The sequence below is a fragment of the Erinaceus europaeus genome, chromosome 1, assembly GCF_950295315.1.
Source record: "Erinaceus europaeus chromosome 1, mEriEur2.1, whole genome shotgun sequence".
Classification (NCBI taxonomy): Eukaryota; Metazoa; Chordata; class Mammalia; order Eulipotyphla; family Erinaceidae; genus Erinaceus; species Erinaceus europaeus.
In genome coordinates this window covers 38,935,705-38,955,871 of record NC_080162.1, presented here as the reverse complement: position 1 = coordinate 38,955,871, position 20,167 = coordinate 38,935,705, and the positions used below count along the sequence as shown (strand labels likewise).

Here is a 20,167-nt window from a genome sequence, read left to right as displayed (position 1 = left end):
AGTTGGAACAATTTGGGTGTGTAAAGCTCAATGTGTTATCATTTTCACCACAAATTAACAGTTTCTAAGTAAATATTGGTGTTTCCTCACTCCACGAAGGCGGTGAGAAGAGGCAAAAAAAAAAAAATGGTACCTGTGTATTTGCTCTAGACTAATTAAAAGCAGAGGACCGAACAACTCAATATATTGATCTTACCAGTAGGACTTCAGATGATTATAGTAAGTGTACACAGCTGCAACACCCTCCCACCACCACATTTTAAAAGGCTAATCCTTGCATTCCTTCTGACAATAACAAGACAGGTCCTACACATCCCTGCCAGTGCCCTAACCCCTTTGACACTGCCACAGCATATTAAGGTAAAGCATTGCAGTGGCTGCCAAAAGAAACAGAGTGGTGCCAACAACACTCCCCTACACCCTCCACGAACCAGCTCTGATGGATGATAGACCACCCCGCTCTAAAAAAAAAAAAATGCAGTCACTTGTTTAAAGGGCTCTTCATTCAAAGCAGACAGCTGGTTAAATCCAAGGGTGGGACCTGGGAGTATTAGGACATTCTGAGGCCTGCCATGGGCCAACTATGACCTTACCCAAGAGTGGAAAAGGAAAGATATTACAGCGATAGGAGCGATCAATCAGCTGAGGGGGAAAGGATGAAATCATCACTGGTCTCCCAGTATTGCTGTCTGCAGTATTCTCTCACATTGCAGGCATGCCCATGGTCAGGGGAGCAGCCCCCAGCAGTGCATTTCTCCCCAGCAGCCTGTGTCCTAAGAGCCTACTGCACAGAGGAGGGCCCCAATTCTAGCTCACCAAAAGCTGCGCTGACATGGATCTCTAGCTGGGCCACCTCCCTTACTCTTGGAATGGGCCACTTTGAAACCCAGAATCAAAGCCAAACACACACAGACACACACACACAAACTGGCATGCAGAGCTTGACCTTAACCTGACTTGATTCCAGAAGGGAAATACATAGAAGATCAAAAAAGTTCAAATCTGGGTCACATGTATCCTTGGGGTGGGGGAGGGGGGAGAAGATCTTTGATTTATAGAAGCAGGAACATGGAGTTTAAAAGAAGTGATTTTTTAAAGGGTTACTAAAAACACAGCTGTCAGTGCACTCCTTAAGCGAAGGCACTCTGCAGAAAGAGAGAAAGAAGGGGAAAGCCTGTGTGACATCTATATTAACCTCTGGCTGCTTACCAGTGAGGGCCGGCGCTCTGAGTGCTGGAATGTGGAACAGCCCCTTCCAAATTTTAACACAAGCCAGGTTACAGCTGCAAATGCCTGCGATCCATGCTCCTTTCGCAAAGTACTCCCTGAAGGAAATTTTTAAACTGTAACAGAATCTTTTTCTAATACTCTACAGTGGTAGGGCCTGTTCTGAAGGGGCAAAAGGAGAGATCTTAATGCCAAACACTTGTCAACAAAAAGAATGGCCAGATGGTATAAAGAAAAAGTCAAACAGCAGGGCTTCCTCCTGGCTCTTCAACTACATTAACAAAAGCCACTTTGATGCACCTATAATAATACCTTCCTAACTTTCTTGATACTTAATGTAGCTTTGAAGGTTAGACAAATTTGGGTCTTATATAAGCTACACTAGAAAACACATACACACACATACACACACACACACACACACACACACACACACACACAAAATCACCCACATAAATCAGCCAGCTTCTTTTAGAAGATTCTAAACGGAGCACTACGGAAGCAGCATAGTGGCTATGCAAAAGACTTTCATGCCTGAGGCTCCTGAGGTTCCAGGTTCAATCCTCAGCAGGACTATAAGCCAGGGTTCAGCCCTGCTCTGAAAAATAAATAAATAAATGAACAATGTTCTAAATTGAACTGCTGGATTTCTCCAAAGTAAAGGGAGGGTAGATTTCTGCAGAATTCACATTGCCTGGGGATAATTTGAGAGGGTAGCCTGTTTTAAATTCCAAAATTAAGTCTACACAAAGGAGTCAGGGACTTGTTAATCCAAACCAGTTTACAAATGTCACCACTGAACCGAAGGGACCCAGGCTGGGAAGATGTGAGATATTCCAGCAGCTAAGCCAGTGTTGTGTAGGCCTCGTTGTACAGGCTGGTCTTTGTCACAAGGTACAAACTGTGGTCCTCATACTTTGGACCTAGTTTTGTCGTAAATCCTCTGCTAGTTCTCTCTACAGTTGTGATCCTGGTCTGTCTGGCCAAAAGCTTGAATTCCAGGAACTTATAGGAACAAAAACCAGTTTGGCTGCGGACAGAAGGAAGAATAAAAAGCACTGGGTCTGCAAAAACCTTCAGGACTCAGGCAGAGAGCCCCCAGGCACTGCAGGACAACAGTGGTATGCAGTGGGGGCGGGGTGGGGGGAGAAGGAGGGAGAAAGTGAGTATCCCCTCAAGATCTCCATCAGTGGTCCCCCAAATGCCCCCCACCTCCCACATAATAACTAGTAGTGGTTTGATAAGGACCAGTGGTGTCTTCTTAATCATCTTAGGTGAAATATAAGACTTAATATACTTTCAGGAATCTTCATATATTATATTAATAGATATAGGGAGTTTTTTTGTTTGTTTGTTCTGCAATTTAAGGGGACAGCTTGCTTTCTCAGCTAACTCAGCTTCCAAACAAGTCTTCTATACACACCCCTCCACCTACACTACTACCCCCCAAGCCCTTTCCTGTAGAGAAATCCCCAAGCCACAACAGAACAGAAGGGATGGGAAGTTTATTCCTATGTGCTATGGAGCAGAAATTAAAGACCAGGCTTTGCCGTATCTACAGGAAAAGTCTTGCCAAATTGCCTGCCAAGTCTTTACCAAGTAATTACCTCAAGTTTTAAGAAATGAGAGAGAAAGAAAACAAGGTCAGCGAACTCTGTGAAAAGCCACTCTGCCATCTAATTTGGAGTGATGTCCCAGAAAGCAAGACCTAAGAAGTAGCGACAGTCCACAAAGCCCAAAGCCAGCCTGCCTGATTAAGAGGCTCAGACAAGCCAGTCTTTGTCCTTTCAAGATGAAAGTAAGGGGACTAACGGGGTTGAAAGGTGTGTGTACAGACAGAGGAGGAAAAACCACCCAGCTGTGGCTGTCCCAACAAGCCCGAGCCTGCTCCCACCAAGAGAAAGCCAGGTTCTCAGGGGCATCTAGTTTGGGGAGGGGGGGCAGCAATGGGGCAGCTAGCCAAGCTTCTGGTTCCTTAGCAGCAGGGTGCTTTCTGTCATGGGTTTCTACAAGGTTTACAAATACCTTTTTAATGACCTTGGTCAGGCTGTGAAGGCCATTTCTGGGGGTCTCATGTGCCCAGCAGAATGGAAGATGCCATAAACCCTTGGCCAGAGAAAAGGCCTGGGTGACCCCCTGGCTTCAAGACACTTTCTGTGCTACAGGGCTCTGCTTTAATGTATTCCTGCATGTGTATACTTGGAACTGTACTTTAGTTACTTGTATAGGTCATAAATCGACATTGTGAAAAATAATTTTAATTATAAAAGATCACCCAAGCAAGAGTGCAGACAAGAAATAATCAGACCCTAGTTCCACTCTCCAAATGGCAAGCCAGTCTGTCCTGCTCCCAGAAAAGTCCACCTCCAGTTCTCTGTGTCCTCTCCCACTGAGAAGGTGATATACAAGCTCACATGTAAGCTTACTTTTTTCCACCTCATACATCGTGGAGATTGATCTTAAACCAGGACATATGAGGATGCCTCCTTCTAACAGGCTGCTGAATAGAAGTTAAACTTTCTTCAAGTTATTGTGGCATCTAAACCTCCCTTCCCTGGCTCAATGAAATCTGTTGTACTATTTTGATTCTGGGATATTACAGACAATGATTTCCCTGGGAATTACAGAGACCTTATCTAGAGTAGGAAACTTTAAGTGGATCCCAGCTTCCCCCACGCCTCCCATCCATGCCCCAGTGGGGTCTTCGGTATCATTATTTCCATGCTGACAAAGCACCAGGGCTGAGTTTGTTGTCTTGACTCCGTTCGGATTTTCGAAGCAGAGTAGAATGAAAAGGCTCAGGGAAACAGCGCTACGGGGCGTGTGATCTCGGAAACCAAATATTTGATCATCAGACCTACAGCGCGCTGCCAGGGGTTAGTTTGTGCAAGTCTGGTGAATACGCGTGCACAGAGGCTGGGGCTGCCCTTCAAGCCACTGTGGAGCTCATGCCTTGTGTCCCCACGGTTTTCTGGGCTCCAGCCAGGAACCAGGCCCCCCTAGACACCTTCGGTGGCCTGTGCTCAGAGATCACGAGTCACCCAAACGCCAAAAGCGGTGGTTGGCGCGCCACACGTGATAAACGCTGAAAATGGATTCTGCCCGCCCAGGACCTATCATTAAATATTTAAAATAGAAAGCTCACAAAGGCAACTCTTTCCCAGCTCTACCAGAAGAGCATAGAGCAAGTGAGGGGGCATTGGGCGGCCAGGAGAGGGGGCCCAGGCGCTCCCAGAGCGCAGCACCTTAAGGCGAGCGCACCGCGTGGGAACAGGTAGGGCTCCCCAAAGGGGAGCAGGCAGCCTACAGCCGGGATGGCAGCTCTAGGCAGGGTGGAGAGGGGCCGGAAAAGGGCGGGAAGGTAGTTTCACAGAGGGGGGGGGGCTTTAAATCAAGGTAGCGCGGGAGGACTCACATGACCTAGCCCCACGCTTTGAACTGAGTCGCAACTGGCTAGGAGCCTCGAGCCCCATAAGGTGCGGTGGCTTTGGACTGTTGCCCCCCCACCCTACCCAAAACTCCAGCTGCTCAAATGAACCCGGTTCGCACTACACTGAGACGGGGGCGCAGAGCTTGGGGTCCAGTAAAGCTAAGAGGTGGGGAGACCCTCCAGTCAAAGCACTGCGGGTTTGCGGGGGATGTTGGGTCGGAAAGATGAAAAGGCTGGATATATTGATAAGAAATGCCTCCCCATCAAAAGTCTCCTCTCCCAGGCGCATGGCCCCTCCGTCCTGCCCTCACTCACCTAGGTTGACGAAGCTCATGACCATGTCGGCGTCAGTGAGGAAGTGGCTATCTTGCAGACTGGCCAGAGGGGGGCCCTGGGTACTGAAGACGGCCTTGTAGGGGTACGAGAAGCCCTGGCCGTCGGGCCCGCTGCCCTCCTCCACCGTCATGGCATTGTACAGGTCCAGCATGAACATGGGCGCCGAGTTATGCTTGCCCTGGAGGTGGGGGCGCGGACGATGGGGCAAGCCCAAGATGGACAGGATCTCCCGCTGCATCTCCCGCCGCTCCTGGCTGCGGAGGCGCCGGTGGATGAAGCTCGAGTGCACCTCGTTGTCCAGGCTGAAGTCCGCCAGGGCGGAGCGGAGCAGGAACAGGGGCGCCCAGAGCACCACGAAGCTTTGGGGCGCCCCGGCGTGCAGCGAGCGCACGTGCATTGCGCCGGCTCTCCGCGCCAGCCGAGCTCCGGGCTCGGGGTCCTCACCGCCCCAGGTGGCAGAGGCGGGAGGCGGCCGCCCACGCCGTCCGATCACTTGCTGCAAGCAGATCCCGCTGCGCCCGCGCCGGACATAGCCCCTCCCGGGCCGGCTGAACTCTGCCGGGACCCCCGCCCTCGACTCGGCGATGGTGCCTGGCCCCTTGCCCCTAACTCTCCCGGGCCCACTGAAGGGCTTGGAAACCGGCTGGAGCGAGAGAGCGAGCTAGGAGGCGGGCGCGGGTGGGAGGAGCAGCCAGTAAATCTAGGAGCCCGGAGAGCGAGCGCCGGGAGGCAGCTAGGCGGCGGACGAGTGAGCGCTCCTTCCTCCGGCTCCGCGCGCTCTGGTCCCCGGGCAGCGGCGACCCACAGCCGGCGAAACTCCGGCGCCCAGACCCAGGGCCGAGGGTCGCTCTCTCAGCGCTGTGAGCCTTGGTCGCAAGAGAAGTGGCCTCGCGAGCCCCTGAATGCTACGCGCTGGGGCCTGGGAGGAGGAGAAGGAGGAGGAGGACGGCCTTCCAGGGGCCCCTCCCGCGCCCGCGGCCTCCCACCTGCCCTCGGCCCCGCCCTCCCCCCAACTGCGCCCAATGGGTTCATTCATTCCTGCCAGTGACCTCTACAAATATTTACGGAGTACCCACGGGGTGCGGGGCTCCGGGATGCGGAGGGAGGAGTCTGAGCCAGTGCTGCCTGGGTTCAGCTCTCCCGTCTGGGAGGCGGTGGAGTGCGGAGGGAATGCGGAGGATGTGCATTCAGAAAAAGGTTTCGTGGAGGAGGTGACTTCAGCCCCTTTACACTAGCCGTGTGGTTCCCTGTGCACCTGCGTCTGTAGCCAACTTGTCTTTGAACTTGCCAGTCTCTTCCCCTCTCACTAGACTTCCTCTGCCTCCATCAGTGCCTAGGCCAGCCACCTCCATGTCCAGCCACCAAGGCACTGCTTCTTCCCAGAGATCTCCCAGACAAGAACTAGGGCACTGTCCCCTCCTCACCCCCTGCAGGCTTGCTTTATCTTAACACCTTACATCGTCTGGAATTACTATTTGATTCTCTCCTTTGTTTCATTACCTCCCACACTACAATTCCTATCCACCTCTTCCCCTTTGGAGCTCTAGTTATTTCCAATCACTTCTCATTCAGAGAGCTTCCATGGCCGTCTGAGATCCTCTTGGACAAACAGTCCCTCTAGACTGTCTTCCCTTCCCTTATACATTTTTTATTCTGTATAGAGACAGAAATTGAGTAGGAATTGAGAAAGCGAAATAGAGAGAGAGAGAGAGAGAGAGAGAGAGAGAGGCTTGCAAAAACTGTTTCACCTTTCATAAAGCTTTTCCCGCGGGTGGGGACTGGAGACTTGAACCTGGATCCTCGGGCATTGTAATGTGTAAGCTTTACCAGGTGCACCATCTCCCAGGTCCCATTCATTTTTTCTTAATGTTTATTCATTAACAAGAGAGAATCAGAGCATCACTCTGGTACATGTGGTGCCAGGGACCAAACCCCAGACCTCATACTTATAAGTACAATTGTCTATTCACTGTGCCACCACCTGGGATGCTCTTATCACATTCTTATATCCCAAAAACAACGCTGAACCATTCACCAGGAGCCCACAGTGGGAAAGCACACAAACAAGTGGGAACCACTGTGGAACCTTCAGTGAACTACTGCACTTCAGAGCCTCAACTTCTTCACCTGGGAAAAAAATGGGAGCAAAATAATACCTCTCCCATACTGACCATGAAGATATGAAGTATAAATTCCACTCCTGAGTCTGCCCCAAGGAGGCAGTCCTAGGGACAAGTGGTTGCCATAAGCTGGAAAATCCTTGATAAACATCAGTGTTCATCTAGATGAACAAGACAAAATAAACAACACCACCAGTTTTCCTGATGGTCTGCTTTAGGACCAAGTGCAGGAAAGCAAATTTGTTCAACTTTATCTGGAGCCTGAGTGGGAGACTGGTATTAGAGATGAAAAGTTGGGGTCAGATGCTGGTCCTCCTAGTTGAGCGCACATGTTACAATGCACAAGGACCTGAGTTCAAGCTCCCCCCTCCCCATCCTCACCTGAAGGGGGAAAACTTGGCGAGTGGTGAAGCAATATTGCAGGTGCCTCTCTGTCTCTCATTCTCTATTCACCTTCTGCATTCTTACTGTGCCCCAGACCCCACCACCAACCCCTGCCATCTAGGACCTAGGAAGATCTCTCTCCCAGAGACAGATCTTGTTTGTCCAGCAGCAAGCCTTCCCAGCACCCCCACACTCTTCCCTAGTTCCCCAGCCAGCACCCAGCACTGGACTCCAGGCTGTAACCTGATCAGCCTATCAGCCCCACACCTGGGGCCACCTCGCCTGAATGAAGGACTCCTGGAAATGTGAGGGATGTTATTGTGTCTGGCCAGTCCCAGCCCAACCCTAAGCTCACTGGCCTCCAAGCACTAGGCAAGGCGTTTTCATTTTATACCTCATCAGTCACATCTTGCTGCAGCACTTTTGACCAAGTCAGCATATGTCTCTAAGGCAATAAAAAGAAAGAAAGAATTCTGCTGACTTGCACATCAGCAGGAGGTGGGACCTCATCTCCATCAGCAGAGTTTTTATACCATCTGCCCTGGAGTAAGTTCAGCTGGCCTGGGGAACCACTGCACAGCCAAGGGAGTCTGGGGAGCTACTCCTTCTGGCCACAGCGTGATGATCTGAGCCTCAGAGCACAGCAGGGAATAAGACCTTGAGGGCCTCTCATGCATAGGTTTTTAAAGCCTTGTGTGCAAAGAGATCTATCCTAGAGAAGAAATTGTTTTTGCACACCTGTAATGAAATGCTTTTCATGCAAATCTTCCATTGAACTGAAAGTACAGCCTCCAGTTTGCTCACTCTAGGGTTTTCTTTGCACAACTTTTTAAATGTAGGAGTAAGATACAAGGCAGTGTCTATCAGTCTCAAGTTCATGTGGCAGTAGACAAAGTTCCAAATGGAAAACACAGGTGTACACACACACACACACACACACACCCCAGAGAAAGCTGATATCCACAGCAGAATCTACAGTTTCCCAAACTGCTAGTCGAAGCTTTTTTTTTTTTTTTTTTTTTTGCCTCCAGGGTTATTGCTGGGACTTGGTGACTGCACTCTGAATGCTGGAGGCCATTTTTCCCCTTTTGTTGCCCTTGTTGTTTATCATTACTATTACTGTTGTTATTACTGTCATTGTTGTTGGATAGGACAAAAAGAGAAATTGAGAGAAGAGGGGAAAAGAAAGATAGACACCTGCAGACCTGCTTCACCACTTATGAAGCGACCTCCCTGCAGATGAGGAGCCGGGGGGCTCGAACAGGGATCCTTACACCTGCCCTTGTGCTTTATGCCACATGTGCTTAACCTGCTACGCTACTGCCTGACCCCCTGAAGCTATGGTTTTATAAGCTGTGGTTATATATTTTCTCCCTTTACTGGAGGAAATCTGATTTGGTTTTGAGCATTTACTAGTCTTGGTTCAGTTTAAGTAATATTAGTAATGACAAAGTCCACCACCTGTTTACACCCCCTCCAGCCATTCCCCCAGCCCCTACTCTTTCCACTTGCTTGTTGTCAGTGTCTACTGGTTTGTTTTTATATTGTTTTATCATTCAGCAATTTAATTTTATTTTTGAAAATTTATTTATTTATTTATGAGAGAGAAGAGGAAAGATAGAAAGAACACCAGGGTATCACTTTGGCACAAGCAATGCTGGGGATTGAACTCATGACCTCATGCTTGATAGCCCAGTGCTTTATCCACTGTGCCACCCCCTAGGCCATTCATTCAATATTTCTGTATCTTTTCATTGCACCCATGAGTGAAATCATCCAATGCTTATCTTTTCCTTTGTGGCTTGTTTTATTTTGCATAATCTCCTTAAGTACCTTCCACTTTGATGCAAATGAAAAATTTCATTTTTTTTATAGCCGAGTAGAATTGTATTCAGATACGTATCTCTAAACCACATTTTTTATCATTAGTGATTTAACATTAGTTTACAAAATTAAAAGATTTCAGAGGTCAAGTCTTTGAGTGTGTGTGTGTGTGTGTGTGTGTGTGTGTATCTCAGTGAGCCTCCAGAGTTCCTATATCCCGCCTTCCCACTAATACACCACAGTTTATTTCATAAAGTTTAAGAGGCAGTTTATAAACCACATATTCTTTTTTCCAATCACCTGTCAATAGGAACTTTTAGAAAATACTTTATTTATTCGTTTGTTGAATAGAGACAGAGAAAAACTGAGAGGGAAAAAGAAAATAGAGAGGAAGAGAGATAGAGAGACACCTGCATCACTGTTTCACCATGCACAAAATTTTCCCCCTGCAAGAGAGTTCTTTGTGCATTGTGACATGTGTGCTCAACCAGGTGTAGCACCACCCAGTCCCTTCAGTTCTTTCTATATTCCAGCTATTGTATAAAGTATTGCAGTGAGCATTGGAATGGACATAACTTTTGATGTATTTTCACAGTCTTCTTGGTTTAGCCTCAGAGGGAGCCCTTTCCTTCATGATGTAAGAGTGGTTAGTTGAGTATATATACACAATGGAATACTACTCAGCTGTAAAAAATGATGACTTCACCGTTTTCAGCCGATCTTGGATGGACCTTGAAAAAATCATGTTGAGTGAAATAAGTCAGAAACAGAAGGATGAATATGGGATGATCTCACTCTCAGGCCGAAGTTGAAAAACAAGATTAGAAAAGAAAACACAAGTAGAACCTGAAATGGAATTGGAGTATTGCACCAAAGTAAAAGACTCTGGAGTGGGTGGGTGGGTGGGGAGAATACAGGTCCATGAAAGATGATGAATGACATAGTGGGGGTTGTATTGTTAAATGGAAATCTGGGGAATGTTATGCATGTACAAACTATTGTATTTACTGTTGAATGTAAAACATTAATTCCCCAATAGAGAAATAAATTATTAAAAAAAAAAGAGTGGTTAGTTGGATCAACAATGGTAGAGAATATTCCATATTCTGAAGGGAGGATGGACAATATACTCTATGCTATACCTGAAGAAGATGGGTCGATATTGGAGCAGCTTGGAATGTTCCTACTCATGAGCACAGAATGTGAGCTCAGATCTACAGAGATGCAGAGGTCACATAGGCTCCTAAACTGAATATGGGCCCCAGACCAAATCAAATCGATGGGGTTTACAGTCAACAGTATTTATACCACTTTCCCATATTAGGGAGCTACTCTCTTCCCTGATCCAGCTTTCTGTCCCTTTTCCAGCCATGACATCACTTCCCCAGACAATAACTTGCATCCACCTGCATATCAGATTGCAGGCTCAGGGTAAAAAAGAAAAACTAGTATAGCCACAGGCCCTTATAACTAAAATATGCCTAATAGCTATCTACAAAATGGAGGACCCCTCAACTCGTCATCTGCACTATTCCAGCCTTTAGGTCCATGATGGTCAACAGTTTATTTGGCTTTGTATGTTAACTGTCTTTTCAACCACCAGTTTCCAGATGCTCGCATGATGCCGACCAGACTTCCCTGGATAGACAACCCCACCAATGTGTCCTGGAGCTCTGTTTCCCCAGAGCCCCACCCTACTAGGGAAAGAGAGATACAGGCTGGTAGTATGAATCGACCTGTCAATGCCCATGTTTAGTGGGGAAGCAGTTATAGAAGCCAGACCTTGCACCTTCTGCATCCCACAATGACCTTGGGTCCATACTCCCAGAGGGATAAAGAATAGGAAAGCTATCAGGGGAGGGGATGGGATACGGAGTTCTGGTGGTGGGAATTATATGGAGTTGTACCCCTCTTATCCTCTGGTTTTGTTAATGTCTCCTTTTTTAAATAAAAAAAAAAAAAAGTGGTTAGTGGAAGAAGTTCCTTCTCCTCATGTTCTCTGTTAAGCCTGTTTTACTTGAATCCTTGTCACCCTCCCACCTACAGGGGAGGGGCTGCTCTACTTAGCAGACCACAGAGGAGATGGAGGGTCTTAGAGTGACCTGCCCAAAGTCACACAGTTTTGTGGTGGAGCCATTACTGAAAGTCACATCTGTGTGCACAGCCCAGAATCTTAACCACTGAGTGACTTAAATATCCAGGAAGAGAACTTCTCCCTTTTGCTTGACTCTAAAGCAATGCACCTCCGTCCTCATGTGTGCAAGAATTGCCAGGGAGCTGTCAAAATGCAGATTCCTACTTAGTCCATCTAAGTAGAACCTGATATTCTGTACTTTTGCACACTTCCCAGAGAAGGCTGGGTCTACTAGGGAGTAGATTCTGGGTCAAGGAAAAAGGACATATATATATATATATATATATATATATATATATATATATATATATATATATATATATAAGATTTTTTTCTTATTTTAAGAAATCTTTTTAGGACTGGGGAGACAGGATAATGGTCATGCAAAAGACTTTCATGCCTGAGGTTCCAGGGTCTCAGGTTTAATCCCAAGTACCTAGACAAACCAGAGTTGAGTAGTGCTCTGGTCTCTTCTCTGTCTTTCTCTATGTATCCATCATTCATTTAAAAAGTTTTTAATTAATTTTAAAAAATATATTTTAAATTTTATTTATTATTGGATGGAGACAGGGAGAAATTGAAAGGGGGGGGAGAGGGAAAGAGACAGAGAAACACCTGCAACCCTCCCTCACCACTTGTGAAGATTTCTCCCTGCAGGTGGGGACCAGGACTTGAACCTGGGTCATTGCACACTGTAATGTGTACACTTAGCCACGTGCACCAATAGCCAAATCCCAACATTTTTAAGTTATAACTAACTCAGATTGTTTTAGCTTCCAAATGAATGCCTAATTGTTGAAATATGAAATATTTCATATCTTTGAAATATGAAATAGTAATGCGTTACTATTTCAGTGTTTTTTCTGTGATCACATCACTCCTTCCAACAATCTGTATGATAATCGATGTTGCTAGCCCCATTTTACAGATGAGAAAATTGAGACTCGAATACTTGAGGCCACAGTCACACCACAAGAGAGTGAGTGGTTGAATCAGAATTCTAACAGTCTCTCTGATTCCAGGGCCTACCTATTTCCTTAAACACTAGGACATGCAAAAAGCAAGTGTTAGCTTAGTCATGTCTGTGTATTCCAATGTCAGCAGAGGTAGACAGGAGTATCTTGTTGATACTTATCAATGCCCAGAATGCCTCTGAGCACCTCTCAGTTCTTCCTTTCTATATTTCAGTGCCTACAGGGTGCTACGAATGCAAAGATGCAGGACCCCAAACACAATGTCCATGGAAAATTCATCTCCCTCTGAATGCCACAAGCACTGACACACAAGTACTAACATGGTAGCAAGTGATATGAGAAGGAGGGCTGGGAAGCATGGTGACTAGAAACTACACGTCCACAGGTAATGCCATCCAGAAATGTGATGCCAGTGTAACCAGTTATGGTTTTCTTTTCAATGATAACTCTCAGTTGTACTTGTTGGTAACTGATTCAATTAGTTTGTTAGCAATTAGACCAAAGAAAACCTATCTACCAGGAAGATTTGGAAATCCAGTTTATCCTTGAGTTTCCAAAGGGCTCTGCTGGCTTTGACAGCTATACATGTCACCCCCCACCCCGCCACCCTGAACCCCCCCACACACACACACACACACATACCCACACCCACCCTTCCGCTCTCTAGCAAAGGACTGCTGAGAACGATGTGCTTAGCAGCTCTGCTTTATTCACTACTTAAGGAACATCCAGGGGGGTGGTTGAAAGGATTGAACCTCCTATGCCATATTCCCCATCCTGGGCAAAACTGGACCCTAACCTTTCACCCTGGTGACTGATAAGTACATCATCCCACAGTTCAGAACATTCACTTGTTGGTATGCTTCTGGATTCTGCTTCTGGGACCCCTTGTGTTTTATTGGTTTGGTCCCCCCTGCTTGGCACTGTGTTCTATTTACATAACCACTGTTAACTAAGCACCCCCTGCCTCCGGGACATTGGTTTAATCCTCACTGGTTCCTGCTTTTTCCTTCTACCCGCCCCCTATCCTACGTACTTCCTTTTTCCTGACTTTTCCGCCTCAGGAGAGATGCAGGACAGAATTGTGTTGTGATTAGAAGAGATTAGATTGAACAGCATCTCCGCTCATCAATAAAGAGATACTGCTTCCCTGCTCAGCCATGAGTCCCTGGTCACCTCTCTCTCCTGCCAGCGAAGCTAGCAGGACATTCACTCACCCAAAAACATCAAAACCCAGAATTTTTTTTTTCCTCCGGTCACTGTGGCTCAGTGCCATCACAACAAATCCACCACTTCTGATGGCCTTTTTTTTTTTCAACAGGACAGAGAGAAATTGAGAAGGAAGGGTAGATAGAGGGAGAGAAAGACACCTGCAGACCTGCGTCACTGCTTGTGAAGTGGCCCTCCTGCAGGTGGGGAGCCAGGGGTTCAAACAGGGATTCTTGCAAACGGCCGTGTGCATTGTACTATGTGCGATTAACCTGGTGTGCCACCACCAGGCCCCCAAAAATTCAGAATTCTTTCTTCAGAAGCATTCATTGTTATTACTTCAAAGCATCTCCCTCCTCCCAGCTAGATAATCTTACCCTTTTCTTGCATTCAAGAAATACCTCATCTTGGAAAGCTGAGCCTGTCCCCTACTCTCTACCCCCCCTGCCTTTTTTCTTCTGGCAACAGTACATCTCTTTGTCAGGGAGAAACGCCCTTTCCTCACTCCCTAGTCCTGTGTTTTGGGTCTCCCTGCCTTTCCATTCCCCTATACTCAGCCCTGACCTGCAGAGCAGCATCCATGGTTGGCTCAAGCTAACATTTGTGACTCAACCCTGGCCAATAAGGCTGAACTTTAGAATTTGGTCAGTTTGGGTAGAAATCAATGGGAAAGAGGGCAGTTATATCAGAGGCTGATGCCACCACCCTGCCTTCTTCAAAGAGGGTCTACCGGAGAGAGAAACCATATGCAGTGGGGGAATGATAATTTGGGTAAGCCTCTGGATCATGTTGTGCCTGAAGCCAACTCCACTTGGACAGTTCAGTTTCACAAGTTGAAGACATTTAATAGTTTAAGCCATTGTGTGCTGAGTTTTCTCTCAGATGCCACCAAAGTCCTGCCCATCTGCCTGTGGTTCAATTCCTTCATCTTGAAGATGGAGCTGTTCACCCTCAAGAAAAAATGTGAGGTCAGTGTCTTACATGAGTCAGGGCAGAGCTTGGATTGGATTGGAGGGGGGGCTTCCACTACCTCACATCATGTGCCCCTTCCTCCTTGCTCCTTCCTTATCTTGCTGCCCTCACTATGTTTCTGCCCAAGACTGTTTGTTTGTTTGTTTGTTTTGTTTAATTCCTGCTTCTACTTCAGGCTTCATTTTCACTGCCTCGTTCCACCCCACTTTGAGATGCCAAAATCAGTTGGTCCTAATTCATGTCAAAAGATAGTTTGGGAAGATGAACAGAATTGAGTTCATCCTACATATGATGTAAAAGTTAATAAATGCATTAATGATCTGTTGTTGAGCTTATAACAGATTATTGTGAATCAAAGGGCTAGAATTAAGTGCTGTATCTCCAGTTTCACAGATAAATATATGGAGGCACAGGAAAAATAAAAACACACCTTGGCCAAGGCCACTTGGCTAATGAAGGCAAAACCAACACTGAAACCCTAATTCAAACTCTTTTCCTTTACAATGCCAGTTAACAACTTTTATTTCCAAAATTTCCCACTGAATAAGGTCAGCATACCCATCAAATGAAAACAGAGATCAATCTATTAAATGTGAATTTTGGATACACAATGACTTATTTCTAGTGTATGTGTGTGTGTGCATGTGCGTGTGTGTGCGTGTGCATGTGTGTGTGTGTGTGTGTGTCCCATGCAGTTTGTATTACACTTAAACCAGAAATTTAGTAATTATTTACCTGAAAATCAAATTTTACTGGGTACACTGGTTTTTTTATATTGTTATTTTACACCAAAAGTGCCTTCTGAGTAAACAAGAAGCATCAGTTGTGTTCTAGGTTCTGCCTTGCAGTAAAACTGCACTTACTGTTCCATTAGCTTGGAATGTTTACCTACCACTATCCACATAACTCCCTCTACCCCCTTTGAGTCGCTGCTTAAAAGCCATTTCCCAGTAGGGCACCAAAGTAAAATCCCTGGGTTGAGGGTGAGGGTGGATGTTCAGCTTCATGGGGCAGGGTGGGGGGAAGGGGAAGAGGTGGGGGGGTGGATAGGATAGGACACAGTCTTTTGGTGGTGGGAATGGTGTTTATGTATACTCCTATTAATTTTCAGTCATATAGATCACTACTTAAGTAATATGAGAGGGGAAAAACTGATCGAATGTCTCAAACTTTTTAAAGCACAGACTGAGTCTTTTTAATACATAGGCTGAGTCTTTAATATGTTGACCCTCCTAAAACCTTAGTCCAGGGAGAACAGAAGCAACCAGTGGCATAGCTGTATACAAATAATATCAAAGGAAATAAAATATGGTGATGGTGTGTATTATACAGCAAATCCTAACAAAGGGATATTTCAAAGTTAACCAAATTGCCAAATAATGTGATCATAGCAATAACTATCTATTGTCTTCTTAACTTTAAGACAGCAGGAACCTCCCACTTCCTCTATAGAGCCTGTATTTCCCCCAGTCCTGGAACCTCTGGGGTGGGGCTCACTTTCCTGCATGCTTCTCTCAAGTCATACCAAATGGTATTGCATCCACCAATTCCAACCTAATCAATGCAATGAGTACCACCTCCGCATGTTTCACTTCAGACTGTGTCCAGAGACATCAGGCATGGAATGTCAACCCTTCACCCTCATTACTCCGGTGAGACCTTTCCTTTCATGGTATTCTCTAATTCCATTCCAGGAGGTTCACTTTCTAACAAAGTCTCAAAACCTAGATATAGACCAGATCCCGTAAGATAGAGCATATGTTCACATGTATCCATAAATTAGGGCAAAATATATACCTGAAAGCAAAAATACACAATAGTCTGTAGTGAGTCAGTATCAAGTTCATAATGAAATAGTATCTAATTAGACTTAGATACCCTTCTCACCTACTTCATATTACAGTTCTCTCACTCACTCTAAAGCTAACCTTATCAAAGCAAGGACTGCAAAAGCTGAATAAGGGCAAGAGACTGGCATACTTTGACGATGACTCTTTAGTCACTATCAGACCAACCATCAGCCTGGGTCTTAATCGGGGAGTCCTGAGATTCCCAAACAGGCTTGGTAGGCCTAGACCTCGAATAAATCCCTCTCTCCACTGTTACAGGTCATTTCTATCAGGAACAACACAATAGACCCCTTTGTGGGCCCCCAAAGGACCTTGCCCTCAACTTGGATCAACAATGGTAGAGAATGTTCCATCCTCTGAAGGGAGGATGGACAACATACTCTATTGCTACACCTGAGGAAGACGGGTCAATATAGAGCATGGAATGTTCCTACTCATGACCACAGAATGTGAGCTCAGATCTACAGGAACACAGAGGTCACATAGGCTCCTAAGCTGATTATGGGCCCCAGACCAAATCAAATCAATAGGGTTTACACTCAACAATATTTTTACATCTTTCCCATATTAGGGAGCTACTCTCTTCCCTAATCCAGCTTTCTGGTTCTTTTTCCAGCCATGACATCATCTTCCCAGACAATAAATTGGATCCACCTGCATATCAGATTTCAGGCTCAAGGGCAAAAAGAAAAAGGAAAGAAAAAAAAAAAACACCAGTATAGCCACAGGCCCTTTGGAATATAACTAAAATATGCCTACTGGCTATCTACAAAATGGAGGACCCGCCCCCCCACAACTCTTCATCTGCACTATTCTAGCCCTTAAGTCCATGACTGGTCAACAATTTGTTTGCCTTTTATGTTAACTCTCTTGTCAACCACCAGGTTCCAGATGCTAGCACGATGCCAAGCAGACTTTCCTGGACAGACAACCCCACCAATGTGTCCTGGAGCCCCACTTCCCCAGAGTCCTTCCCCACTAGGGAAAGAGAGAGACAGGCTGGGAGTATGAATCGACCTGTCAATGCCCATGTTCAGTGGGGAAGCAGTTACAGAAGCCAGACCTTCCACCTTCTGCATCCCACAATGACCTTGAGTCCATACTTCCAGAGGGTTAAAGAATAGGAAAGCTATCAAGGGAGGGGATGGGATACAGAGTTCTGGTGGTGGGAATTTTGTGAAGTTGCACCCCTCTTATCCTATGGTTTTGTCAATGTTCCTTTTTATAAATAAAAATTTTTAAAAAGCCATTTTCCCCCAGAAGACCTTCATTAACCATCCCGTCTGAAATCATCATGTCTCTCACCCCACCTTATTTAGCCTCCTCTCACATTTTCTTTTTCTTTGTAATATTCACCACTGTTTGAAATACCACATTACTGGTTTAGCATCTCTCCCTCCTACGACTGTGGGCATGGAGTTTGGTCTGGCTTGTTCATTGACATGAGTCGACTCCAGAACAGTGTTTCAGATGTAGTAAGAGTTTAACAAATATTGCATGGATGGATGGATGGATGGATGGATGGATGGATGGATGGATGGATGGATGGATGAATGGATGGATGAACTTTCTAAGAGCATATCTTGGTCTCTGTCTGGAGCACCACCTAAAGATCAAGCCTCCTAGATAATAGGAAAAAAAATAAATCTCTTTTAGTCTACTTAGGGGAGACAGGTGAGCAATTCTTCTTCTTCTAGCGTTTGCCCTTCTTCCGTAGCCAGTCAACAGTGTCAGCTTGAGCCTGATGTAAAGTTTCGAGACCTCCTTTGAATCTGGAGAGGTGGCAGGTGAGCAATGAGTAGGTAGCAAGTGTCACAGAGAAATAGAAAGCCAAGCAACAGGTTGAGAGCAACAGGTCGTATCTGAGAAGCATTCAAGACACTAAAAAGAGGGGAAAGATATTCTTGGCAGAGGTCGCAGCAAGTGCAATGCCCTCTGAGGTCAGTTCCCAGAAACTCTGGACTATTGGACTACAGAAAAGCTTTGTAGCTCATTTTTCCAGCAGCCTAAAGACTCCTAATGCTCAGACCCCAGACATGGTGCTCTATGAAACTATCACAGTCCACGTGGCAGCTGGTATGTATCTTGGTATAGGTGTTGAATTCTACCCAAAGAACTCAGCCCACCTGCCAACCTGTACCCCCATCCCTGAGAAGAGTTCAGATATGGGTGCTAGTCCACTTGTCCTGGTCTGCATTTCAGCATCTCCATTAGCAGATTCCTCTCCCACCCCCACCCCCAACCCCACCCCCAACAGCCCACACTGGAGTGTGTTCCCAGGGCACAGCCATCTGTAGTTGCCAATCCAGGAAGTGAGATGCTCGCAGACTTCAAAGAAGTTGCAAAAGACTGCTGTCATCCCAGACACAGGATGTTTTCTGTGACTGCTGCTAAAATCCCAGGTCCCAGGTTCTCTCTGCAGGCTCCAGTGAAGGATAGACGCTATCAGTATCCTAAGCCATCCTCCTTTGGCTCCCCACATCCCCTCCTATTCTTAATCTGTGGCTCCCATGTCCCTCCAAATCTCTGGCACTGTGTCCCTAATTTTGCTTTTATGGGATAACACTCTTTGATTGCCAAATGCCTTGTGGGAATGTGCTGGAGGCATGAGGGCTTGGGTTGGGGTCGAGTGAAAATCGGAGGCACAAAAGAATGATTTAGAGGAGGTTCAAACATCTAACTATAACAAGAAAATTTAATTTATAGACATTTGGTTCTTTCATTTTTCAGTTTTGAAGGAGAGAGAAAAACTATCAAGAGTGGCTACATGGAGTCCTTCTTGCTTGGAGGTTGGTTCAAGGCATCTGTGATTTCAGAAAGCCTTCCTGGCATTAAGCAATAAACAGTGCTGAGCAGATAAAATCACCCCGTGTTTAAAAACCAGATCTGTCCTGAAGGCAGAAATTTCATAGATAAAACAGAACGGGACTCAGAAGTGGCCCCATGTGGACCCAAAGCTCACTCGAGTTAAGCCCTACAACAGACAAGAAGGTTTAAAGGATCTAAAATCTCTTTCTCCATATGATTTCAAGAAGTTGCCCTGAGACTCATGTTTTCCAGATGAATTTGATGCTGCAAATGTCATCTCCATACCTCTGCTGTTTCACCCCTTGGAACATTTTTTTAATTAATTAATTAATTATTTGAATAGACAGAAATTGAGAGGGAAAGGGAGAGAGAAAGAAAAATCTGTAGTACTGCTTCACAACTTGTGAAGCTTCCCCCCTGCAGGTGGGGACTGGGGCTTGAACCCTGAACATTAAATATATATATTGCCACCACCAAGGTTATTGCTGGAATTTAGTGCCTGTATGGTAACTTCACTGTTCTGAGTGGTTTTTTTTTTTTCTCTGTTCTGTATTTTTATTTTTGTTTTATCAAGTTGGGGGGGGACAACATTGTTCCATAGCTCGTAAAGCCCCCCCACTAAAAGGTGGGGACTGGAAGCTTGAATCTTGGTCTTCATGAGTATAATGTGTGAGCTCTACTAAATGCACCACTACCCAGCCTCTGGAACATCCTTTTCCTTTCCTTCCCTTCACCAAAATACTTGGCACATGCTGTGTGCTAAAAGGACTTTCTGATCAAGTGTGTTCAAAAAAGGCTAAGCAGGAGAAAGACCATCCGTTTCTTCTCTTTAGGACTGCAGGTCTTTAACTAGGATCTAGTGTCACTGGGTGCCATTCTATTAAGTTGAGAGTCTGAGG

The 20,167-nt window shown here is 46.0% G+C and overlaps 1 protein-coding gene across 2 annotated transcripts in view; it reads right to left on the bottom strand.

Moving 5' to 3' along the window:
* BMP7 (bone morphogenetic protein 7) overlaps positions 1-5,983 on the bottom strand; it is a 108,526-nt gene extending 102,543 nt beyond the window's left edge. For both annotated transcript variants that reach the window (XM_007525141.3, XM_060184908.1), the window contains exon 1: positions 4,973-5,983. In XM_007525141.3, the coding sequence (XP_007525203.1) occupies positions 4,973-5,390 (418 nt within the window). In that variant the 5' untranslated portion in view covers positions 5,391-5,983. The remainder of the gene's footprint in view (positions 1-4,972) is intronic.
* Positions 5,984-20,167: the final 14,184 nt, after the last annotated feature.